The sequence below is a fragment of the Lolium perenne genome, chromosome 4 (genome assembly GCF_019359855.2).
Source record: "Lolium perenne isolate Kyuss_39 chromosome 4, Kyuss_2.0, whole genome shotgun sequence".
Lineage (NCBI taxonomy): Eukaryota > Viridiplantae > Streptophyta > Magnoliopsida > Poales > Poaceae > Lolium > Lolium perenne.
In genome coordinates, this window is record NC_067247.2 from 256090589 (window position 1) to 256116309 (window position 25721).

The window sequence follows — 25721 nt, forward strand, 5'->3', positions numbered from 1 at the left end:
CACTACCCGATCCCTGGCCCGATTGAAACCGGACCACCCGGTCCCAGGCCCGGTCGACCGGCCCCCAGACCGGCCGAGTCCGAGTCCATCTCGAGCAGATCCAATCTGGGTTGGTTTTCTATGTATCTTTTCGACTCCTGGTAGTCCTGAACCCATATATAAGTGCCCAGGACGCCCCCAAATTAGGTTTAGACCATGTTTAAGATAAAACCTAGTTCATAGTTGATTGCTTTGCAACTCTATCGAATTTCTACACCATATTGCATTAATTTGGTGTATACCCCTGAAAGTTTTGTGTGATCTGCTGTTCCATTGGGAATTAGACGGTTGCAACTTACCGCTTCGTGGTCGGCGGCTACGTGCGCAAGTGTGTGGAGTTGCGAATATCTTACAGGGTTGAGAGCTTTTGCATTGGCGACAGGAACAAATCGAGAGACTTCGTTGCGTCATACAAGTCCATTGAGAAGATCGGGTAACCCCTTATCACCTTGCGCTTGAGCTGAAGCCATTTTGCGGATGAAACTGTAATCTAAATAATGGGTGTTAGTAACACTTGATATGTATTACTCCCTACTGAAAGATCGAGATGTCGCCTAGAGGGGGGGGTGAATAGGCAATTAAAAACACTTACGGATTTGTCTTGTAATAATGCGGAATTAAACTATCGTTTAGTTTACAAGCACAAACCCTAAATATGCTAAGCTCAACTAAGTGTAACAATAGCAACTAGAGCTAAGCAAGATAGGCACAAGATATATGTAGCACAAGTGATAGCAAGATATATGTACTTCAAGCACGATGGCTATCACAAGGAAAGAGAGCTCGGGTATAGAAATAACCGAGGCACGCGGAGACGAGGATGTATTCCCGTGTTCCCTTCCTTTGCAAGAAGGTACGTCACGTTTGGAGGAGTGGAGGTCCCACGAAGGATTCCCCGCGCCATGAAGGCTCACCCTATTCTCTGAACCACACCCACGAAGGATAATGGCCCTTTCCTTATGGTTAGCTTTTCTTCCGCTCCGCCAAGCCAACTAGGAGGTAATCTTCCAAGAGTAACAAGATCATATGCTCTCACTCGAACTAATCGTGGTGGAGAGCTCAACACTATGCAATGATGCAAAGCAAGAACACTAGAGGTGTTCAAGTCCTTCACTCTCAAATCCCACCCAAACAACAAATGCTAGGATGAGATTGAAGAGGAAGAACAATGGGGAAAGTCAACAAAAGACTCCAAGATCTAGATCCAAAGGGTTCCCTCACTTAGAGGCTCTGTTGGACAAGGCGACGCCTAGGCACCGCTTAAGCACGCTTAGGCACTAGGCGATGGACAACCGCCTCGCCTAGGGCATAAGCGGAAGTCTAGGCAGTGTAACCAAGAAATTGTCTTCCACAATAAGAAATCATGCCATACTTCACGATTGAGCTAGATGGGAATTTTTCTAAAGGTAGTTATCAGAAATTTACACATTTACATGCTCTAAATTAATATTTATTCACATATAATAATCCATATAAACACTTTATGATATAAACTATGCCCGCCTAGGCTGCGCCTAGGCCGCTTAAGCATCGCCTAGGCACTAGGCGAATGCCAACCGCCTCGCTTACGCCTAGCGCTTTTTCCAACCTTGCTTAGAGGAGAAAATGATTGGTGGGGATGTAGATCTAGATCTCCTCTCTTAGATCCCTCAAGAAATAGCAAGAGTTATGGGAGGAATCAAATGGGAGAGCAAGTTCTTCAAAAAGCAACAATGGAGGAGAGAGAATGGAAGAACTTACTTGCTCAAGGTGGAAGAAAGGGCTATTTATAGCTAGGGAGCAAGTATACCCGTTGGGGGAAAATACAGAGAAAAAGATAAGAAAAACGGGCAGCAAATCGGGCAGGAAAAACGGCCCAACCGGCTGCCAGGCCAGCCGACCGGATTTGGCGCTGATGCGACCGGTGGCCCGTCCGGTCGGACCGGTCCAGCAGCCGGGCGGCAGCAGCGCGCGCGTGGGCGGCAGGTAGGCGCGGGCGCGCGGGCTGCGCTGGGGTGGGCCACGCGGGCGGTGAGGCCCAGCCGGAGCTGAGCCCGGTCGGGCCGGGGAAGCAGCCGGGTGGCCCGGTTGGTGACCGGCGCCTGGGCCGGAGGAAGCCGCCAGGCCCACGGGATCCCGCTCGGTTGGCGACCGGTTGCGGACCGGGTGGGCCGGTGTCTGGGCCGGTCGGCCGGCTGGCCCCTCCCCTTTTCTTTTCCCTTTTTCTTCTTTTACTTTTTCTTTAATAACAAATGCTCCCGAACTCCGATTTGAATGAAACCAATTTTGTTTGAGAGATAAGAACAAATGCTATCCTATGGAAAGTGCAAACACAAGAATCTTTAGGAGGGGATTTTATCATGAATATAAAAGGTAGAACTTTATATCATGAATAACCGACAAAATCACCCAACCTCGAAAACGCAATAGAAGATGCATGCGAACTCCGTTTTCGATGAACTTGGGCTTGTTGTAAAGCTAGCAACAAGCTCAAGAACCTTACACATAGAAAAACCCAGAAGTAATAAGGATATGCAAAGTATGCAAAGGATTAAGCTCCCTAAGACGATGTGATCAAGTTACCCAACCGAAAGCCCCTCTTAATAGTGCGGCTATCTATCCTATAATCCGGTCTCCCAACATCCACCTTGAGACCGGTAAAAGGAAAACCTAGCAAGGCCATACCTTTGCCTTGCGCATCCCGCTCGATCTTGATGATAACTCTTCAAGCTTCACTCAAGTCGGAATGTCTCACTTGATCAATGTTGCTTTGTGAAGACTCACAAATGCTCCCCCATACACTATGATGGGAAAGCCCAATTGATGCACATCTTCACATGTCCATTAACACCAAATGGACGACAAGCTTCAAGCATGTGATCCACTCAAGATGCTCATCTAGAACTTTCCCAAATCAACCTTGTATCTTCTCATACTCACTTAAGATAGAGCATGGCTAATATTGAGTTCCACACAAGAACTCCATCTTCATTTCTTCTTCTTGATCATATCACATATATATCTTTATACCGATGATCTTGATGCCAATACACAAGGTATACCTTTATCTTCATGGCATCCATACTTGAATCCAACACATGGAGTACAAGTAGAACCTATGGAATATTCCTACATATAAACTCAATGAAAATATTAGTCCATAGGGGTTGTCATTAATTACCAAAACCACACATAGGGGCAATGTACCCTTACAATCTCCCCCATTTTGGTAATTGATGACAATCACTATAAGATGATTTATATAATGAATATTAGAAACAAGTACGCAACTTATCCGAGAATAAGTTGTATACAAGAGGTTGTATTTGATATGGTCAAGTAACACAAAGCTACTAGCCCATATCAAAAACGGATCTACTCACACAACTACAACAAATGCAAGAGATGTGAGTAGAACCAATATATATAGAGAAAACTCCCCCACAATGTATGCACGTGTGATGAACATGAATTCATTGCATATATTGTCAAGATTAACCTTTGGGATAGTTTCCACTATATATATATATATATATATATACAACCATGCAAGACATATAAATATGGAATGCATGAGAGGACAAAACACTTAAGCACAAACCAAACTTAAGTATAAAACCATTCCCTTAAACCCCCTAAACTTCTCCCCCATTGGCATCGATTGTCAAAATGGGTGAAAAATTTAGAAGGCCAATATAATGTGAGTTCCTCCCCAAAGTGTGCACTTTTTCATAATTTGAGTGGAATCAAGTGGACATATCCAATGTCGAAAACTTGAAGGAAGTCAAACTATATTGAGGATCAAAAGATTGCATAAAGATAACATGGTGAAGTGAGCTTCAACAAATAAAGCAAGCAATCAAAGATCCAAATGGACAAACAAAGATATCAAGATAAGAGAGATATAGTGCTCTAAATAAAGTAAGAAAGCTCCCCAAGGTTCATGCACAATTTATAATGTTTGCATTTGAATACAATATGCACAAACATGGAATCCTCACTCCCTATATATCATTTAGAACACAACTAGGATAAAGAGAATAGCTTATCAAGAACAACTTGAGTCCAATAATTACAAGATATGAGTGTATGAAGAAAAACAAATAAACCAAGCACTCATAAACTTTCTTTACCAACACCACTAAAATCAAAAGGATAAGAAGATGGTTGGCAAAGAACAAGGATATCAAGGTGATGGATTAACGCTCTTATGTATATGAGTTTCTATAGTGGACAAAGTGATCCATAAAGAAACATGCAGACACAAGAGGTTAACAAAATAGATAAGACAAGATATCCAAGATGAAGTCATAAAATATACCAAAGGATATTTGCTTAAAAAAGCATATATAGCCTATGGCTCCAATTTTCACTAGTGGTATATGAATGAGCTTCAACTAAGAAAATCTCAAAAACATCACAACCAACAATAAGGGAAGTAAAGCTAGTTGGAATGTTTTGAGAAAGGCAACAAGTATCATAAATATGGATTTATTTCACAATTTCATCAATATTGCACATAAGAGCTCTTTGAGGAATTGATATGCAATAAATTGCTAGAAGGCATATTTGAGATAGGTGAATCATAAACATGATATATATATATATATATTCCTATCATATGCATCTTCTCAAGTTACTCAAATGTACAATAAGAAGTTTTCTTTTTAAAAGGATTTTTCAAGACTCGCAATGTTTTCGAAATAAAGAATTTCATGCCAAGATGCAACCTACAAGAGGTTGGATGCTATATGAGTATGCATGAATAAGATACTTGTTACCGAGATAGCAATGGCTTGATGTAGTAGATAAGAGTTCATCGATCATCCTAGCTTGACTCCAATTTTGATATGGTGACAACACCTTCCTTATGGATGAGACAAGCCTCCATTGCATCTCCAATGTACCTAAAACAACATTCAAGTACATCTTGGTCCCCAAACTTATTGGGTCCAAAATGGTTAGACTAACCACAATATATAGGACACACTCCATATAAATATGTGCATATCTAGATGAAATTTGAATTTCATGCACATCTTATCCATTTAGGATTTGATGGAGTATATCCTACATAATAGATCAAAAGAAAGCAAGCATGCTACAAGTATAAACAAATTACATATAAGCATGCACCAAAACTTTTAAAGATCCAAGAAAGATATACTTTGGACAAAACACCAAAAGAATTGAATAAGGCATAAAGGTGTCACAAAACAAATTTATTGTCCAAATTATATCTAAGAAGTAAATCACAAAAAGATTTGTTCAACAAAGTTCAACAAATAAACTAAGAAGTAACCATTGAGGATAGAGGATGAAATAAAGCAAACATGCTCAAAGATTTATCTCATTCAAGCTAATAAAGTATGTAAGAAGGAATGAGATAGCAAACTCCCCAAAAGAGCAAGGTTCGAACAAATAAACCAAACCCTCACTTTTCACAATGGCACAATGTACCGTAAAGAAAAGGTATGTATTCCAAAACAAACACTTGATATGAATCAAGGGGATTTATTAAAAGATTTTTCAAAGGGACAAGGAAGACATATGGGAGCAACAAAGATTTTTTGGAAATAAAATAAGGAAGTAAGAAGCAATCCAAGGTGAAGGAGATCCATAAATTCAACCACTTACAAGGTTATCAATTGTCAAAGACAATGATAATATTGGAATTAGCTTCCGGTGGTATATTAATAAGGATAGTACGGATCAATTTCACAATAAAAAGGCATAGGATAAGTATATAGAATTAAGCACTATGCATGGATGAAGATTCTTGATGGCTTCAATTAGTCAAACAATCACGAACGGCAATGATTAGAATAACTTGAAGCAAATGGTGTCCCGAATAAGATATAGTGATATGTATTTGAGGAAGAACCTCACCAAGAATCTCTTAATCAAACAAGAACCAAAAGATGAGCAATAAAAGCTTTTTACTACAAGTGGAGCTTGTTTGAGCAAACATGCCACCTAGAATCAAGATAATTACGTGTATCAACACTAAGTGGCAAAACCTCATATGTTCACATTTTCTAGGCTTGTGATATGTACAAAACATATTACTCCCCCATAATGTGATAAGTCATTTCTTCTAAAACAAGAGGCAACTAAAATTCGACTAGAGATGATTAATGGACATTAGAATTTGAATTTCTCATGAGTATGACACACCACATAGTGACTAGATAATATTGCAATATCAATACTAAGTGGTGGTACCCATGCACACACATTGTAAAGAAAGATAGATGCACAAAGCACATCACTCCCCCAAAATGGGATGTTCCATTAATCACTTCAAAGAGAGCCAAATAAGATATCATCAAGATGCATTAGGCTCAAAACAATACACAAGTATATGATGAGTCAAACAAACATGCTTGAATACACAAGATAGGCAAGTAAGACTCAACACATACAAACACATATTTGATACAAAACCAAACATGCAAAGGGGCAAGTAACTTACAATAAATATGAAGAGATGAAGTATAAGTTACCGCAAGGAGGAACATTGGATATAAGATATAGATGATAAACCATACGACTTGGCTTGGTCAAAATATAATAAATGAAGATCCCTTAATTCTTCATGAAGTAGCCAAGTCTCCAATGCCCTCCACCTACACCTATTGATCAAGTTTGAGCTTGTTGGTCCCCAACCAAGTTGGGTCCTAAGAGGTTAGTCACAATAGGCTTGGCAACCCAAATGGTCTTTTTCTTGAGACCACTTTGAGTTCCAACAAACTTAGCAAACACATTGCCATCCTTATCCTTCCCTAGAGAATAATCATCATCAACAATTATAGGGTTAGATAAGGTACCACCTAAGCAAGAAGAAGCAAAGTGCCCCTTCTCACGACATAAGTAGCAAGTGTTCCCCTTTCTCTTCTTTATTGATTTCTTCTCTTGGGGAACAATATCTTGATTCTTCTGGAAGTGGCCTATCTTCAACTTGAGGTCGAGCATGAGCTTGACCTTGACCTTGTGGCTGTTTCCCTTGTTGTTTCTCACTCAAGTGCTTCTTCTTCTTCAGTGGGAACGATCTAACATGATGCCCTTCAACCTTGCACTTGAAGCAAACCAACTTGGCTGGATCCTTGACTTTGTCTTGGCCTTTCTTCTTGTTGCTCTTGCTCTTGGACTTGTTCTTGTTATTGGAGTTGAATCCAAGTCCACTCTTGTCATTGGGGAATTGTTGCATACTTAGCATCTTGTCAAGTGCGGATTTCCCTTCATGACGCTTTTCCAAGTCTTTCTTCAAAGACAAGACTTGGGCCTCGAGCTCTTTGATTTCCTCTACATGGTTAGTAGAAATACAAGTACTAGAGGAAGTAGAAGCTTCATTGTTAGAGCAACAAGGCAAAGCAAGTAATCCAACACAAGGTGTGTCACTAGTTTGACTAAATGGATTGCAAGGACTAGCACATGGCAATATAGCATTTGTAGTAGAGATTGTGCTAATGTCCACATGAGGCTCACAAGATGTTACCTTAGTGATACTAGCCTCATGAGCTAACTTTAGCCCATCATAAGAAATTAGAAGGTCATCATGAGAGCCCGAGAGCTTTTTATGACTTTCTTCCAATTCCCTATAATTGCTAGTTAGCAACTCAAATTGAGCCCTTAACTCAACATTCTCCTTTAAGATAGATGCTTCACAAGAATTAGAGTTAGTAGCACAAGCATCAACAATTGTTTTCTCATTTTCATCTCAATTTTTTGTGTAAGCATAAAATTAGTATGCTTCTCATCTTTTAGCTCATGCTTGAGGAGAGTGAATCTCATTTCCCCATTTTCAACATGGGACTCCAACTCCACTATGGTTTCCCTATATTTATTCAAGGTATCCATAGAGTGTTCGAGATTAGCACGAGCTTCTTTATTACCATGAAGAGAAGCATATACCATTGCCATATTATGCACCAAGGTATTATATTCTTCATCATTATCATCATCATCATTATCATCGTTAGAGGATGTGTTAGGAGTCAAAGTAGGAGATACCTTTGATTCTTTTGCCATAAGGCACATGTGCAAACCGGTGAATGAAGATGAAGATATTCTTGAATCCTCATTTGAAATCGTGTCTTGATCCATTGAGTGTTTGGTTTCCTCTACATTGTTAGTCAACAACCAACTAGAGGAAATAGAAGCATTTTGATTATGGGAACAAGACAAGGTAAGCATATCATCATGAGATCTATGTAAGCAATTTACACATGATATGCAAGGACTATCAACACAAGCATGTAGACTATTTTCAATGCTAGATGTGTTTAAGTCCAAAGAGGAAGCATTGCAATGGGATAGAGATGAAGAATCATCACTCTTGAGCACAATATCAACATTGCAATTTTCCTCACCACTCACCATATCATTACCTCATGTCTTGCTACACGTTGGTGAAGTGGAAGAAGATGATAACTCATCACGACCGGAGGTGGAAGCAACTTGGAGCTCTTCATAATTTGAAGGGGAAGAGAGCTCCTCGGAGTCACCACCGACCAATTGAGAAGTGGATCCACCAAACATTTCCTTAAGCTTGATCCACATCTCATGAGACGATTTTCGCTTTATATATATCAAGAACCAACGAAAATCGGGTCTCAAGGTGAATAAAAGCTCATTAGATACTTGAGCTTCAAGATGTAAGTTTTTCTCATCCTCTAAAGATAGATTTTGAGAATCCATCGGAGGAGAAAAACCGACATCTAGAAATTGCTCTATATGTGGACACAAGGTCCGAAGATTACAAAGTAAGCAATTTCACCACAAAAGATAATTTGTGCCACTAAAGACAATTGTGTCATTGTGCACTATACTAGCCGACATCTTTACTCTCAAGGCGGTGAAGCCTTAAACAAGGAGAGACCTTGCTCTGATACCAATTGAAAGATCGAGATGTCACCTAGAGGGGGGGGGGGGGTGAATAGGCAATTAAAAACACTTACGGATTTGTCTTGTAATAATGCGAAATTAAACTATCGTTTAGTTTACAAGCACAAACCCTAAATATGCTAAGCTCAACTAAGTGTAACAATAGCAACTAGAGATAAGCAAGATAGGCACAAGATATATGTAGCACTAGTTATAGCAAGATATATGTACTTCAAGCACGATGGCTATCACAAGAAAAGAGAGCTCGGGTATAGAAATAACCGAGGCACGCGGATACGAGGATGTATTCCCGTGTTCCCTTCCTTTGCAAGAAGGTACGTCACGTTTGGAGGAGTGGAGGTCCCACGAAGGATTCCCCGCGCCACGAAGGCTCACCCTATTCTCTGAACCACACCCACGAAGGATAATGGCCATTTCCTTATGGTTAGCTTTTCCTCCGCTCCGGAGATGGCAAGCTCCACAACCACTTCACAAGCTCCACGAAGGAGAAGCCCGGGCCTCTTCACAATCTTCTTGAAGAGATCACCGGAGCACCAACTGCCAAGCCAACTAGGAGGTCTTCCTCCAAGAGTAACAAGCTCACGGTCTCTCACTCGAACTAATCGTGGTGGAGAGCTCAACACTATGCAATGATGCAAAGCAAGAACACCAGAGGTGTTCAAGTCCTTCACTCTCAAATCCCACCCAAACAACAAATGCTAGGATGAGATTGAAGAGGAAGAACAATGGGGAAAGTCAACAAAAGACTCCAAGATCTAGATCCAAAGGGTTCTCCTCACTTAGAGGAGAAAATGATTGGTGGGGATGTAGATCTAGATCTCCTCTCTTAGATCCCTCAAGAAATAGCAAGAGTTATGGGAGGAATCAAAGGGGAGAGCAAGTTCTTCAAAAAGCAACAATGGAGGAGAGAGAATGGAAGAACTTACTTGCTCAAGGTGGAAGAAAGGGCTATTTATAGCTAGGGAGCAAGTATACCCGTTGGGGGAAAATACAGAGAAAAAGACAAGAAAAACGGGCAGCAAATCGGGCAGGAAAAACGGCCCAACCGGCTGCCAGGCCGGCCGACCGGATTTGGCGCTGATGCGGCCGGTGGCCCGTCCGGTCGGACCGACCCAGCAGCCGGGCGGCGGCAGCGCGCGCGTGGGCGGCAGGTAGGCGTGGGGGCGCGCATGCGCGCGGGCTGCGCTGGGGTGGCCGCGCGGGCGGTGAGGCCCAGCCGGAGCTGAGCCCGGTCGGGCCGGGGAAGCAGCCGGGTGGCCCGGTTGGTGACCGGCGCCTGGGCCGGAGGAAGCCGCCACGGGATCCCGCCCGGTTGGCGACCGGTTGCAGACCGGGTGGGCCGGTGTCTGGGCCGGTCGGCCGGCTGGCCCGTCCCCTTTTCTTTTCCCTTTTTCTTCTTTTACTTTTTCTTTAATAACAAATGCTCCCGAACTCCGATTTGAATGAAACCAATTTTGTTTGAGAGATAAGAAAAAATGCTATCCTATGGAAAGTGCAAACACAAGAATCTGTAGGAGGGGATTTTATCATGAATATAAAAGGTAGAACTTTATATCATGAATAACCGACAAAATCACCCAACCTCGAAAACGCAATAGAAGATGCATGCGAACTCCGTTTTCGATGAACTTGGGCTTGTTGTAAAGCTAGCAACAAGCTCAAGAACCTTACACATAGAAACACCCAGAAGCAATAAGGATATGCAAAGTATGCAAAGGATTGAGCTCCCTAAAACGATGTGATCAAGTTACCCAACCGAAAGCCCCTCTTAATAGTGCGGCTATCTATCCTATAATCCGGTCTCCCAACATCCACCTTGAGACCGGTAAAAGGAAAACCTAGCAAGGACATACCTTTGCCTTGCGCATCCCGCTCGATCTTGATGATAACTCTTCAAGCTTTACTCAAGTCGGAATGCCTCACTTGATCAATGTTGCTTTGTGAAGACTCACAAATGCTCCCCCATACACTATGATGGGAAAGTCCAATTGATGCACATCTTCACATGTCCATTAACACCAAATGGACGACAAGCTTCAAGCATGTGATCCACTCAAGATGCTCATCTTGAACTTGCCCAAATCAACCTTGTATCTTCTCATACTCACTTAAGATAGAGCATGGCTAATATAGAGTTCCACACAAGAACTCCATCTTCATTTCTTCTTCTTGATCATATCACATATATATCTTTATACCGATGATCTTGATGCCAATACACAAGGTATACCTTTATCTTCATGGCATCCATACTTGAATCCAACACATGGAGTACAAGTAGAACCTATGGAATATTCCTACATATAAACTCAATGAAAACATTAGTCCATAGGGGTTGTCATTAATTACCAAAACCACACATAGGGGCAATGTACCCTTACACCTACGTTCCCTAAAGGATGTCTTAGATTTGTCTAAATTTAGATGTATCTAGACATATACTTCCTCCGGTCAGTTTTAATCGACGCGGAGTGTAGCTATCTGCCTTCTAGATGTAGGCAGTGTCGGACGCAATTATATCCGATCAGTGGTAGTACATGTTGAATATATAAGTAAATTATCATATGAATTAATCCGAACTAACAGTTGATAAATCATGACTACGTAAACAACAGATGAACTAATCATGCAGATCAACAAAGTAGATGAATATATAGCATCTAGACAAGATAAACCTAGCGCATCTACTCCAAACAGCAGTACTAGAAACTCTAGTAAGATCTGAAACGTGAATGACAAAAACGTGTACCATCCAGCGTTGGCGGCAGCAGCAGCAGCAGCATCGACGATGTTGGCAGCAGCAACATCCTGGTTGTCGCCCATGTTGAGGTTGCCGAAGAGGTTGTCGATGTCCGGGAAGAAGTTGTCGTTCGGAAAGTCGTCGTCGGACGACGTCGTGTTGCCAGTAGTCGCGCGTAAGCGCTCCCCAAAAACCTGATTGCCCCTCACCCGTACAGGTCTACGAGAGGCAGGGTTCCGGAGGCCTACTGTCCCGACGAGCCGAAGGACGGGATGAGGAAGACGAAGGCGGCGTCACAATGAACTGGAAAAAAGGCGGTCGCATATATTGTCTATTTCAGACTAGGGTTTGCGTCCGCGCTTATATAGTGCGGTTCGGGAAGGTCGTCGGACGCAACCCACATACGAGTTCACGATCCAGAAAAACCGGAACGAAAACGGCTGTGTTAACATCCGTTAATGACTCGTAATTGATTACACAATAATTTCCCAAATAGCAAAAAGATAATTAAGCTCGGCTCGGCGAGATTCCCGCAACCCGTGACGTGCGTGACGAGGCGGGCGGCGGAGAAGGAGGAGTGCACGAGGGCTCTCTCTCTTCTCACTCACTTACTAGGACTAGAAAAACCCACCTTATATACCACTCCAACTCTCTCCCAACTAGCAATGTGGGACTAAACTTTAGTCTCACCCCTTGCCATTCCCACATGGGTCAAGAGAATTTCAGAATTTGTATTGGGACATGGGCTAAGGCCGAAGCCAAAATTCCAGCAGTACATCCATGGGTGGTATTCGAGACTTTTTCTTTGTTCTGCGCACTCAGTTTTTTCACTTTAGTCATTGCATGGTATCAGGTATGTGTTGACAACAACAGCTGGGTGTAGCATGTAGCATGCACTCAAGAATCTCATGTGCAAACAAATTAGTGTGACTAAATAGTGCTTCGATGGTATATATATATATCACCATCTAAAATTTTGAGGGAATGCTTTGATTGTTTGTGTTCATCTTTTTACAAGCTTACAGAAGATTGCATCCATCAAGCATCACCACTCAGATTCATTTTAGATTGCTGTTTGGACAGGTATTGGATAGTGATGTTGGTCCCTCCTCATCTAGTGCATCTACTGCGACTCCTCCCAATGGCCGTAACGGAAGGATGCTGACTCCAACCTCTGATGATGGCGAGTATGTGGAGTACTCATTTGATAGTGTATCAGACATGCCTTACACCGAGGAAGACAAAGATAGAGTAAGTTATACTGTAATGTTCTTTGGGGTTGTCGTTATAACTTCACATTTGAGCTGTTTGTATTTTCTTAAGATCTTCGTAGAGTTCAATATGCCAAAATGTTCTAAAATGTGTAGTAGAGATTAAAAAAAAGTTAGGAGGATTGAGAGCTACTTGCCTAGGGGTCAGCTTGGATGGTGTTGGGAGTCCTGGTTGTGATTTAGCGACTCGTGACTTATTATTCAATTGCTAATCATTGTTTAAGCTATGAAAATACATTTCTTAACAATAATTTTATCGGTGCAAATTGAAGTTTGACTTCAAAATGGGGATGTCAACTCCAAAAAGCATGAGCAAGCTGTGGTAGATGCATAAACTTTTGTGTTAGCTCTGGTGCTGCAGTTGTGCACCCCATGTATTGAGATTGTAGCCATGTGAACGAATGTTCTAAGGATTATCACGGTGGTCGATCTCTGCTGAATACGCATATACTTCCTTTTCTATTCTTCACCTTTTGTCGTTTCTAACCTTATCATCGACTAATCTCTTTCTGATGCGCTGATATGCAGATGCTGATGCAAGCAATTCTTGAGTCTCTGAAGGATCTAGATAAGTCAAATTCAAAGGACACTAAAACAGTTGCATCCGATGCTGTGTCCAAAGAAAGTAGTGTAGCAAAAGATGACAATCATACAACTGATGTAGCAACATTGGAGACAGATGCATCCTCCATCTATGTCAGTGCCACTGATGTTCCTGCCAAGGATGTAGCAGCCTGCAACAGCGTAGCAAAGAAAGCTGATGTGCAAAGTGCAGACTGCAGCGCTGCGACCTATGCTGCTGTTTCTGTAAATGCTGCTGGCGCATCAGAATCGAATGGCTCAACTCAAGCCGTCAATGGAAAATCTGGTCCGGCAGAATCCCAGAAATCCAAGCAGAACTCCAGTGGAGAGGATGGAACAAGAGCAACCCTGGTAGTCCAGAAGAGCCGGACAGGCAGCCTGATGGACGGGTTGTCACAAAAATGGGGTTCCTTCTTCAAGAACAATGACTGAGCGTCTGAGCCAGACAAGTGGCAGTTGATGATACACGGGTTTTGTGTGTTTATATAGTCCATAGAATTTCCTTTGGCCGGGCATCACGCCCAGCTTGATTGATTTACCTGTAAAATGAAAAAGGGAAAGGGAAATACTGTACAATTGCTTTTAGCGTGTTGGTGTATATATAGAACTAGGAAAGGTAGCGATCCCCTTGATCATGTATCATATCTCAACACTTCGGCTTCCTGTGAATTGTAGATTCACGTTTCTTGGAGTGTGCTGTACTTCTTTTGATGTGATGCAGGGAAAGCTTGATATTTCTTGCATTTTCGCTTGTAGTTACGCAAAATATAGCTGGCCTGCCATATAGTGAGGTGTTTGAAGGTTTACGGCTTCAGTCTTTGGTAAGTGACGTGCGGTGGTGTGCCTGCGTCGTAGATTTTTATACACATCCAAATTATATCTTCGGCTTGTACATTTGTTGATTAAAAAAAAAAAGCCTATACATTTGTTTCAAGGAATAACAGTCCGTCCATAGCGGTAGGTGAAATGACAACGCAACATAATAAGTCCCTTGGATTTTTTAAATCTAGCATTCATGCATTTCTGAGATACATGGATGACAGTTCAGACCCGAAGACAAGTGGGCGTCAGGGGAGGGAGAGGAAGAGGTAATTTATGGCTCTACAGTTGAGCTAAAGTGTGTACTGCTCGGCTCCTCGGCTTCTTCGTCTTCCCCCATCCCTCTACTAGGCGTTCAGAAGCTGGAGGCTCACTTCTACAGTTCTACCGCACAAACCATTGCCGCCGTCCCGTCATCTCGACAGCAATTTGACCGTATGCTCTCTCAATCTTTTGTCTTCCTTTCTCGGCCTGCAGACTCTTCAGAAATGTTTGATTAATCGATTCTACTATATCTCAAACATTTCTGACGTGGGTCCGCACCCTTCTCTGCAATCTTAGAACTCGTGGGCTGAGATTTTGGACGTAGATCTGGTTATGAGATGAGCAAGCCTTGTGAGAGATTAAAGGAGAAGGGAGATTACTGCTGTGACCATGTAGACGAGCAAGACAACTACTTCTTCAAAATTCTGATTGGTGATTTTCGTGAAAGAATCGTAAGTTTTTGAACTTTATAATTCGCATAACTAATCCTTAAACTATCCGATTACATTTGGTCAATCAACACAATAATAGTATCATAGTTATGTTAGTACCATGTTGTTAAAACTGGAAGTAACAAAAGAATAGAGAACTGTGCATCCTGAGGGGCACGGGGGAGTAAATGTTTATTGGTTCTTAAATACTCCCTCCATCTAAAAATATGTGTCTCAAGTTTATCTAGATACAGATGTATCTCCAACTAAAATGAGAGATACATCCGTATCTAGACAAAAGTGAGACACCTATTTTTAGGTGGAGGTAGTAATTGATTGCATTGATCAGTACATGATCTGGTGGTGTTGCTTCTTGCAAGACAATGAGCTTTGAACATATAAACCATACTACGGATATAGGAAAAGCATTTTCTACTTCCTCATGAGGGCTGTTCCTTGCATTTATATTTTTGCTGCAGACCATACCAGATGCCTTTGTGAAACATTTTAGGGAAAAATTAGGAAGAACCATTGAGCTGGATTCACGCAATGGTTGCACCTTCGATGCCCAAATTACCAGCTACCATGACAAACTAGTTCTCCAATCTGGATGGGAAGCATTTGTGAGTGCACATGACTTGAAAGTGGGGGACCTTCTGTTGTTCAAGTACAATGGGATATCTCGGCTGGAGATTCTAGTATTCGATCCGAGTGGCTGCGAGAAAGTAGAATCATGTCTTGTCATCAATAATACTGATCAAGAGCCAATTGATATCTCAACCAGTTATCATGATATTCCCATAAATTCAACACAAAGTGACAGACCAAACCAGGGGAACGAGATTGTGAATATCAGTTCATCAGGGTCTCAACACGAGGCATCAGGTTAATACATCATACTACCAAGCCAAAATATGCAAATTAGGACTTTTTTTTGCAATATGTATTATGCTTAATTTGTGTGCCTGTAGGCTATTTTTCATCATCAGAAGATGACCTGGATGTGCATTCTGTCCCGCCTTACATCCTCCCCAAAGGCACCCTTCTTACTGATGTGCAGACGAAGAAACTGGAAAAAAGGGTCCAAGCTATTCAATCCAAAACCCCCATCTACGGCTGCATCTTGAACACGGGCAGTATTTATGGGAAACGTCCTGCTCTGGTGAGTCAAAACATCTGTTACTGAATGTGCATTCTATTCTTTTGGCATGTGCATTCGGCAAAAATCATTGTTTCAATTTCTTGATTCGTTCAAGTTGTGAAAGTTTTGTGTACTTCATGAAAACTCTATTTGTGTCATGCATGCTCATAATTAGCTTACTCGCTTCTAGGCATTATCAGTGTTTCGAGCTACTAGACATTATGTTGTTTTATTTCAATTGACATTAAAGATCACTGACTTTTTCCTATGTAATTAGTACTTACCTCTGAAATACGCCAAATACCTTCCGTCTGAGAATGGAACACTCTTACTCGAGCGACATGGCAAGAAATGGGAAGTGCGGTGCATCGTTGCCTCGTTTGAACGTAAAAGGTTCACCAAAGGGTGGAAAAAGTTTGCACGTGACAACAATTTGAAGGTGGGAGATTTCTGTCTCTTCGAGCCACTCAAGAGGATGAATAAGCAGTACATCATGAAGGTTCATATCATTCGGAAAAAATGAAATTTGGTAGGCTTGTCGATCTCTTCTGCTGATCGTTCCGACTTTTGCTATTGGTGAAGTGTTCCATATGTTTGTTTGAGGCACACCAGCGGTCATGTATGCCTGGTTTGCCTGTAGTCTCCAGGCTCGATCAGTCATGGATTTGTTTCGTGCATTAAGGCATTTGTTGCTGTAAAATGTAGTGCTGTAACAACCTGTCTTCCGTGTTTTTTAACCTCAACGTGTCTATAGTCCGTCTGAATTCTATGTAAACAAAAGCATCACTCATCGGTTAACTCTGCCGGCATCAATTATTGAGCTAAGCGTGACCACCTATTCCAGTTGTTCCTGGTTAAAGTCTGTTTGAATTCTATGTTCAGCGAACGTAGATCGTTTTCAACAGAAACGTCATCCGTAGCATATATAGAGCTAGTGGCGTATCCCCTAGCCAAGTGTCTTCCCAAAAGATGGTTTTCATAAAATTACCAACTACAAAGGATCTTCGACTAAAAAAAACTCTTTTTGACACGCATGAGTCCTTTTTAGAAAAGGAGATTCAGTTGATTTCACTTGAACCTGGTACAATGTTTTATGTTAGAGGCATTTATTCTAAAGTAGCTCCTGCCTGACGGAATTGAGTGCAGCCATAATTTCTTTTATATATTTTTATGGAAGTGGAAATAAAGGAATCCAGGAAATGCTTTTTTATAAAGGGTGCTTTATTACTTCAAAAGAATACCACACAAACACAAAGCCAAAGCGAATACCACACCAACACAAAGCGAAACTGGACGTTTTTCGGAACCAAAAGAAGACTTCAATCATGTAGAATAACTGAAGCAAACCAACAAACTTGTGTTAGTTCCTAAAATGAAATGAAATATGATGAAATATTAGATTATAAAATAGATTGCAAGTTATCACGAATGGGTGATAGGGGAAGGATCGGACCATCAAAGCCTCCTCGAACATAGGAAGGGATTACGTGGTTTGAAATGGGATACTTTGGGCATTTGACTTATCTTTGATTCGGCATGCTAGGTTGGGCCAGATACAACAATAACAAAATGAAAAATCCATATTAGGCGGAAATGGAAATTCCGTTTCCGCTTCCGTTCCCTCGGAAAAGGTTGTTCTATTCCCATTAAAAAGTTATGGTTTTATTTTTGTTCCACAAAACTCTGTTTCGTTTCCATATTTCCAAGCCATTTCCCCTTTTCACGAAAAATCAGAATAATCGGAATCTTTGCGCTCCATTTTCTTTCCTACCTTCCACACTCTCTCATTGTTCAAAGTTTAAACAACCGTCTACATAATAAACATTTGTTCTTTATGTCTAGTACCTCAACCCATCATAGACCCACTTGGTCTTTAGGTTGGCAAATAATACTCCACTTTGCGAATGGTATTTTCTTTTAAGTTGATTGCATTGCGAAATCAATTGAGATCTATAAAAGTCAAATATTTTCCTTGCGCTTTAAGTATTTCTTGAAAAGATACCAAAAACAGAGACTAAATTAATAAGAACAAGTCTCTCTTTGTATGAGAGTAACTTGCCATGCCCAGATCCCAACTTTCCTTCCAAGAGATCCTCTACCAGCTTCCATTCTTTATTGAATAGTTGACATAATAGATAGGGACACTCAGGTATATAAAAGGTACAGAACCGGACTCATAACCAAACAATTATTTATATTGCTCCTCTTCCTCCGTTGTATTTCCAAAATAGAAATCTCACTTTTGTGGAAATATATTTTAAGGCTATCTACTTGTTAGAAAATGCACAATATAAGTTTCATGTTCACGGCTTTCTCCAAGTCATGTTCCATGATAAAAAAAAGTACCATATGCATATTTTTAGAATATACACCTGGTAAGATGGGGAATAAGTCCACAAACTTGGCCATCCTCTTTTGTTCGTGCAATAAGGATAGCCAATATATCCGACAGACTGGCACGATGTTCAAAATCATTATATATAGGGGATCCCCCATGCCATTATTAACCTTCATTCCCACACTTCATCCATGCACAAACCGCGCAATCCACTAGCACCATGACATCGGGGTCACCTCAAGTAGGCCCATGACAAGGAGAAGGCACAGCTAGTCCAAGGTGGAGAAAGTCAAATAGATATCCCCATAGGCCCAAGGGTAGCACAAGTCTTGCACAAGGTGGCCATCAGGACAAAGCCAAGGTCGACAACTCGACCTAACAAAGCTAGGACAATTCCTGAACCTTCACCCAGATCGCCGAATCTCCGAAAGTGTCATCAACGAACCGTTGGAGTCATCATCAATGCTGGGGTTATCACTAACCATAAAGTTAGCAGTTACCAGCCAGCGCACCACTATGCCTTAACCCGATAGTGACCACTGTAATTTCTATCATTATTGTAACCCAATTATGTTGCCTATAGAAAGCATAGAGAGAATAACATATATTAGTAACATTCTACCTCCCTAGTGGATAGTAACATATGTGTAGTATCATTGAAAGTCATATTCATTAGGTTGTAGACTTATCTTCTCTTACAAAATGTGATGTTATGGTAACATAGCTAGTTACCACAAGCACATCTCTTCTTATTTAATGGCATGTCATGTTACCTGATTGCCTATGTGGCATTGCATGTAGCTGGATGTTAGTAGCTATATTAGTCCCAATATGACTAGTCTCATACAATACATGTAACCTCGACACATAAGAAAAAAAAATTATAGGGTGTTACCTCCACCGATGAGGGTTTAAACCTAGGTAAAATTATGTGTTTCCCTTCCCCAGATTCCTAGTGCTGCCTTGCTCCACATCTTTTCCTTCACATTTGTCATCCCGGATGCCTTCTGTGGTGAGTTTACTAGGAGACAACTTTGGTGCAAATCCTTTCATACACAAATCATATGTTTTTTGAGTTTTTCAATGTTGTATACAGTTTTACGGCATGCTGCAAACTCGGGTGTCACCTTGAACAGACAAACAAGATGATGCGGCGATTAGAATCATCTGCATGAAAAAGATGTTCATGCTACAAATATTTTTGCGGGGTATTGCGAGCCTTGGCCTTCCATGCTATATATGTGGTGATTTTTGGGGGGGATTTACTACATACTTTTTTGCTGCACTAATGTTTTTAAAATGTTGTTATGCTTTTATACGGTTTTGATATGACTCAGTAAGAAATGTCATCACAATGTTGCAGTAGTAAAAAAAAAAAAGGGTGCCTAGGTATGCTACAAGGGTTGGAGAATCCAGATTTGGGGTCTTTTTGATTTGCAGGAGTTTGCAACACATAATAGGAAAATTGCAGGATTAGAATGTCATGTCGAGTTGAATCCTACATGATTTGGATTCTACATGGTATTTCTTTAAATAGAGTTTAACTCATAGGAAAACACAAAGGGGTCATAATATGTGGTTTGCTACATGTATGGATATTTTTCCTCCAAAACATAGTGCACCACAATTTATAGGGAAAATTCCTATACATTCTTAAGAATTTCAATCCTATGAATCAAACGGTTCACGTAGAAAAAAATGATAAGGATAAAAATTCTACAAAATTCCTACTACCTCCGTTTCTATGAATAAGACACACCTGTATTTCAAGATAAACTTTTACTGAAAAATTAATCAACAAAATCTTAATTATATCGTAATTAGTATGTTGGATTCCTATTCAAAAACACTTTCTAATGATGGTAATTTTGTAAAATTAATTTTATATTTTAAGACAATTCTTGATCACATGCAGTCCTTTCGAGGGCGTAGACTACTCATAGTGAGATATCGTAGAATTATAAAAAATAATGCCAAATAAATTAATAAATATAAAAAATTATGATACTAGCACTACTTCCCGTGTCTCACGAAAGTTGTCTAAGATTTATCAAAATTTAAATTAGAAACTAAATAGCATCTAGATACATCTAAATTTTAATAAATCCTAACAATCTTCATGGGATGAAGGGAATATATGATAGCATACGAGCGAGGGACCCCTATCTACACAGTATATATTGCATCAAGATCCATGCTAGCTCTTTTTTCTCCCCTCGAACAACTTCTCATTTTTGTATCTCTCCCACCACACAATCTTTAAACTTGACATTTGCAGATCACTTAAACATAACAACTTAATGTAGGAAAAATATTTCGAATTTTTTATGTCCTAATGTATATATTTTTTTAAATAATTTACTTTGAATTTTAAAATAATTTGAAATTCAGAATTGCAAAAAAAATATGAACTATTTTTCCACAATTTTATTTGTTATTTTTGGGTGACTTGTAAAAAAATCAAAACAAAATATTATATAACTTGAAAGATAAAAAAAGACAAAGTCGAAACATGTGCAGGTGCGCTCTAGCACGCATTTCTGAGATACATATTTTTTTTTGCGAACCATGCAAGAGCCTTGTATTAATATAGAAGGGAGAAATCCACCGAAGTGGTTAAAGTCTTACAGAACAAACAGACAGAGCACAAACGGGAGCTACAAACACACGCAGTCTAACACTGGATAGAAACAAACGACCCACACTAGCTAGTAAGCTAAGCACGTTCCAGCCTTTATCTTTTTAAAAACTAGATTGATGATCGGCTTCTAAGCAAAGGAATACACAGGAACGCCAAAACATCCATGATGCCAGCACCACATGGAACTGAATCTAGCACCATTAGCTCTGTCCATGTTGGCTCAACCGGGATGCCACAATTTCCGCATTGTTAGATTCGAAAGAGGACGACCTTTCCTACCCCTATGAGCATACACAGATGCTCACATACACGCGCATACACTCACCCCTATGAACGCACACACGCACACCCTACCCCTATGAGCATCTCCGGAAGACTGAGCCGGCGGATTGGATCTTGAAATTGACGAAGTCACCACAGGCGCCACGCTGTCGACGGGAACGTCGCCTCCCACTGAATGAATTTTCCGCCTTTATGCGACACACAGATGTCAAATCTGGGATTTGAACTCTGGTGGGCTGGGGATACAACCACCCTCCTAACCACCCAACCTCAGGTTGGTTCTCGTTTTGCCTCCGCTTTTATGTGCTCAAGAAGTATGTTTGTTGGCCTGTAAACTTTCTCAAAAACCCTGTTATTCCTTTCTCTCCATACTGACCATGTAATCAACATAGCAAGTGTGTCTAGTCTTTTTCTATTCTTCCCTGTGAGTGAATTTCTTGCCAGTTGCCACCATTCCTGCAGTGAGTCATCAGTGGCGGGAGCAGTATTTTGCAGATTCGCCCATTTTTCTGAGATACATAGATGCAGCAAGTGGGCGTCAGGGTAGGGAGAGCAGAGGTATTTTTTTTTTTGCGGGGAACAAAATAACAAGGAGAGCAGAGGTATCTATGGCTGTACAGTTCAGCAAAAGTGCGTCTGCTCGTCTGCTCGTCTCCTCGGTTTCTTCGTCTTCCCCATCCCTCGCCTCCCAGTAGAAGCTAGAGGCTCACTTGCTCTAGCGCACAAGCCATTGGTGTTGTCCTGTCGATAGCATATTAACCGTAAGCTCTCTCAGTCTTTTGTCTTCCTTTCTCGGTGACTAGTCTGCTAATCAGAGATGTTTGATTAATCGATTCTATCTCAAGATGCACCTTCCCTGCAATCTTAGAACTTCTCGGCTAAGCTTTTGGACGTAGATCTGGCTATAAGATGGGAAAGCCTTGTGAGAGATCAAAAAAGAAGGGAGATTACTGCCACAACCATGTAGAGGAGCAAGACAACTATTTCTTCAAAATTATGATTGGTGATTTTGGTGAAAGGATCGTAAGTTTTTTCCCCACCGACACTATGGTCTTGTTACTTTTCCTTTTTCTCTCGCACGTACTCTCAAGCGGACAATGTGTTAGCAGGTCAATGATAATTTTCTGTATTCATGGACTCGAAAGAGAAGTTCCTAAAGTGGTATTAAACCGGATAATATATGTTTCTTAATCCTCTACTTACTCTCAAGCGGAGTGGTTTTGAACTCTAAATTCGCATAACCTGTATCTTTTCCAAAAAAAAAAAACTGGAGTATAGTAGTTCTGTTAGTACTATGTTTTTAAGTCTGGACCTAACAAAATAATGGACAGTTGTGCATCCTGCGGCGTGGAGTAAACGTTTCTTAGTTCATAAATAATTGATTGCGTTGATCATTACATTATCTGGTAGTGTTTCTCTTGCAAGACTATTAACTTTGGACATATCAACCATACTATTGGTACTGCAAAAGCATTTGTTTGGCTCTCTTTCTGATTTTGTACAAACCTCTTGTACATTTGTAACTTAAAGCCCAAAAAATATATACAAATATACAGTAGAGTCCTACTGTTTTCCGTCAAAAAAAAATTTGCAAAAGCATTTTTACTTCCTCATGAGGACCACTCTTCTTTTCGGAAAAAAATGAGGGCTGTTCTTTGTTTTATCTTGTTGCTGCAGACCATACCAGATGCCTTTGTCAAACATTTTAGGGGTAAATCTGCAAGAACCATTAAGCTGGAATCACGCAATGGTTGCACTTTTGATGCCAAAATTACAAATAATTACGACGAACTAGTCCTCCAATCTGGATGGGGTTCATTTGCTAGTGCTCATGACTTGAAAGTGGGGGACCTCCTGTTATTCAAGTACAATGGGATATCTCAACTGAAGGTTCTAATCTTCGATCCGAGTGGCTGTGAGAAAGTACAATCGCATCTTGTCATCAATAATACTGGTCAAGAACTAATTGACATCTCAAGCAGTTTTGATGATATTCCCATAAATTCACCACAAAGTGAAAGGCCAAACCAGGGGAACGATAATGTGAATATCAGTTCATCAAGGTCTCCACCCGAGGCATCAGGTTTATAAATTATACTGCGAAGACAAACTATGCAAATTAGGACTTCTTTGCATTATATGTTTTGATTCATTTGTCTTGCCTGTTGGTTATTTTTCATCATCAGAAGATGACCTGGAAGCATATTCTGATTCTGTCCCGCTGTACATCCTCCCACGTGGTATCTCTCTTACTGATGTGCAGACGAAGAAACTGGATAAAAGGGTCCAAGCTATTCAATCCAAAACCCCTATCTACGGATGTATCATGAGCAAGAGCAGTCTTTATGCAGAACCTTCTAATCTGGTGAGCCAAAAACTTTGATACTGAATATGCATTCTATTCTTTTAGCATGCGTGCTAGGCAAAAATCATTGTTTCTATTCTTGTCATGCATACCATAATTAACTGCATTTATCTTATCTAAATTCTTTTTTGTCCAGAAATTAAACCCACTATTTGTCTAGAACATTAAGTGTTTCGAACTAGACATTATGTTGTTTTATTTGAATTGATATTAAAGATCACCTTTTCCTATGTATTTAGTACTTATCTCGGAAATATGCCGATACATACCTTCCGTTTAAAAATGGAACGCTGATCCTTGAACGGCATGCCAAGAATTGGGAAGTGCAGTGCAGCATCACCTCGGTTAAACGTAAAAGGTTTACAAAAGGGTGGAAAGAGTTTGCACGTGACAACAGTTGAAGCTGGGAGATTTCTGTCTCTTCGAGCTACTGAAGAAGAAGAATAAGCAGTACATCTTGAGGGTTCATATCATTAGGAAAAAATGAAGTCTGGTAGGCTGGTCGATCTCTTCAGCTGTTGCTATTGGTGAAATGTTTGGTATGTTTGATCGAGGCGCTATCTATGATGTACGCGGTACGCCTTGTTTGCTTCCAGTATCCAAGCTCGATCAGTGTTTGGCTTTGTTTTGTACTTCAAGGAATATGTTGCTGACTTGCTGTAAGATACAGTGCTGTAACAACCTGTCTTCTGTGATTTTAACCTCAATGTTGCTATAGTCTAGGCCGCTATGATTATGGAGTTGATCTGAATTCTTTGGTTTCCTGATCTCCTTTCATCTCACAGGCTAAGTGTGTGAAAGAGCTCATATGATGCAGATGGAGAACATGATTTTTTTTTTAAAAAAACTAGGAGCAGATGAACTCAATCACTGTAGCATGTAGGAATAGGATACATGAACTGCAACTGTTAAAAAAGAAAAGAAAAAGAAATGCTCACCCTGCACGTCTTATCAACGGGCGTCGGGACGATGTCGTCCGGTGGCCAAGGCACGAGCCGCATCCTCATGTTGGACCAGGAGCCAGGGACTTCCTAAACGATCTCGTCGATCCCCCCCGGTTGGACCTCTCGTGTCTCGTCCTCCTGTTCCCAGATTCAGTTCGAGCGCTGCCAGCCGATCTCTTTCAGGCGGAGGCTTCTGTTTAGAACCCAATTCAGGGGGAGAAAGAGAGTGAGCTGAGAATTGAGCGTGGTGAAGGCGCATCTACATCAATAAAACGCTTGTCTACGACCTCTTGGCCTCTTGCTCAACGGTGTCACTATCTGACGTAGCCCTGTATCGTACATTTCTCATTATTTTTTAACAGCTAGCAGCATGACTAGGAAGTCTACTAGTCTTGATACCGTTTTTAGAGCATCTCCAACAGGCGCATAAAAAGTCGGCGCGCTAAACCTCCCTTCCGCCGTGCTGTAAACGGATGGCGTGCGTTGGGCCGGATTTTGCCCCGCCGGACGCGCCAAATGCAGCGCGCGTTGGCGCGCTAAAAACGCACCTCCGCCGGATGCTCCATTTTGCAGCGCGCAGCGCGGCACAAACAACAAACACACACAAGTATGCATCAAACAAGATCAAACAACCATATAAAATTCACAAATAAAATGTACCATACAAATACAATAAATTGTTCACAACAAATACAACAAGTACATGAAATTGTTCACACCAAATACAACAAGTTTAGAGACCAACATACAACAATACAACATAGTTTTGAGACAATACAACACATAGTTTTTAAACAAATACAATAAGTATGCAACTATTATTATCCATTCCAATTCCACCATTATTTCATGAGATCTTTTTAAAGCTCATCATGTGTGTCGTTGCAGCGAATGACATGGTACGAGGCAATGAACCGAGCAATCCTATGTGCGTTCCTCCTCACTTGCACGGGAACCCCCATCAACTCGTAGTGGGTA

General features: G+C 40.9%; 3 protein-coding genes across 6 annotated transcripts in view; all 3 read left to right on the forward strand.

Annotated features, from left to right (window-relative positions):
- The window catches only part of LOC127332189 (uncharacterized), a 56866-nt gene extending 42605 nt beyond the window's left edge, over nucleotides 1–14261 (forward strand). The window contains exons 13-14 of the mRNA XM_051358460.2: nucleotides 12749–12916; nucleotides 13465–14261. Of these exons, the coding sequence (XP_051214420.1) occupies nucleotides 12749–12916; nucleotides 13465–13950 (654 nt within the window). The 3' untranslated portion in view covers nucleotides 13951–14261. The remainder of the gene's footprint in view (nucleotides 1–12748; nucleotides 12917–13464) is intronic.
- Nucleotides 14262–14561: 300 nt separating this feature from the next.
- On the forward strand, nucleotides 14562–17003 carry LOC127332187 (putative B3 domain-containing protein Os03g0621600). Of its 3 annotated transcripts, none has more exons than XM_051358454.2 (5): nucleotides 14562–14772; nucleotides 14899–15053; nucleotides 15512–15917; nucleotides 16004–16194; nucleotides 16451–17003. In XM_051358454.2, exons 2-5 carry the CDS (start codon nucleotides 14940–14942, stop codon nucleotides 16694–16696), a joined length of 957 nt encoding a protein of 318 aa, XP_051214414.1. In that variant the 5' UTR covers nucleotides 14562–14772; nucleotides 14899–14939; the 3' UTR covers nucleotides 16697–17003. The 3 variants fall into 3 exon arrangements, with proteins under 3 accessions (XP_051214414.1, XP_051214415.1, XP_071675235.1); XM_051358455.2 differs by having other exon boundaries at nucleotides 16022–16194; XM_071819134.1 differs by having other exon boundaries at nucleotides 14927–15053.
- Nucleotides 17004–21848: 4845 nt separating this feature from the next.
- Nucleotides 21849–24557, forward strand: LOC127332188 (putative B3 domain-containing protein Os03g0621600). Of its 2 annotated transcripts, none has more exons than XM_051358456.2 (5): nucleotides 21849–22195; nucleotides 22280–22457; nucleotides 23112–23517; nucleotides 23621–23799; nucleotides 24039–24557. In XM_051358456.2, the coding sequence occupies exons 2-5, from the start codon at nucleotides 22344–22346 to the stop codon at nucleotides 24198–24200; spliced, it is 861 nt and encodes a 286-aa protein (XP_051214416.1). In that variant the 5' UTR covers nucleotides 21849–22195; nucleotides 22280–22343; the 3' UTR covers nucleotides 24201–24557. The 2 variants fall into 2 exon arrangements, with proteins under 2 accessions (XP_051214416.1, XP_051214417.1); XM_051358457.2 differs by having other exon boundaries at nucleotides 22303–22457.
- Nucleotides 24558–25721: the final 1164 nt, after the last annotated feature.

Bases quoted from the DNA above. Each gene is read 5' to 3' on its own strand.
- LOC127332187 (XM_051358454.2), top strand. From the start codon at position 14,940: ATGAGCAAGCCTTGTGAGAGATTAAAGGAGAAGGGAGATTACTGCTGT. The intron at 15,918-16,003 runs GTTAATACATCA...GTGTGCCTGTAG, and splicing joins GTCTCAACACGAGGCATCAG to GCTATTTTTCATCATCAGAA. The intron at 16,195-16,450 runs GTGAGTCAAAAC...CTATGTAATTAG, and splicing joins ATGGGAAACGTCCTGCTCTG to TACTTACCTCTGAAATACGC.
- LOC127332188 (XM_051358456.2), top strand. From the start codon at position 22,344: ATGGGAAAGCCTTGTGAGAGATCAAAAAAGAAGGGAGATTACTGCCAC. The intron at 22,458-23,111 runs GTAAGTTTTTTC...TTGTTGCTGCAG, and splicing joins GTGATTTTGGTGAAAGGATC to ACCATACCAGATGCCTTTGT. The intron at 23,800-24,038 runs GTGAGCCAAAAA...CTATGTATTTAG, and splicing joins ATGCAGAACCTTCTAATCTG to TACTTATCTCGGAAATATGC.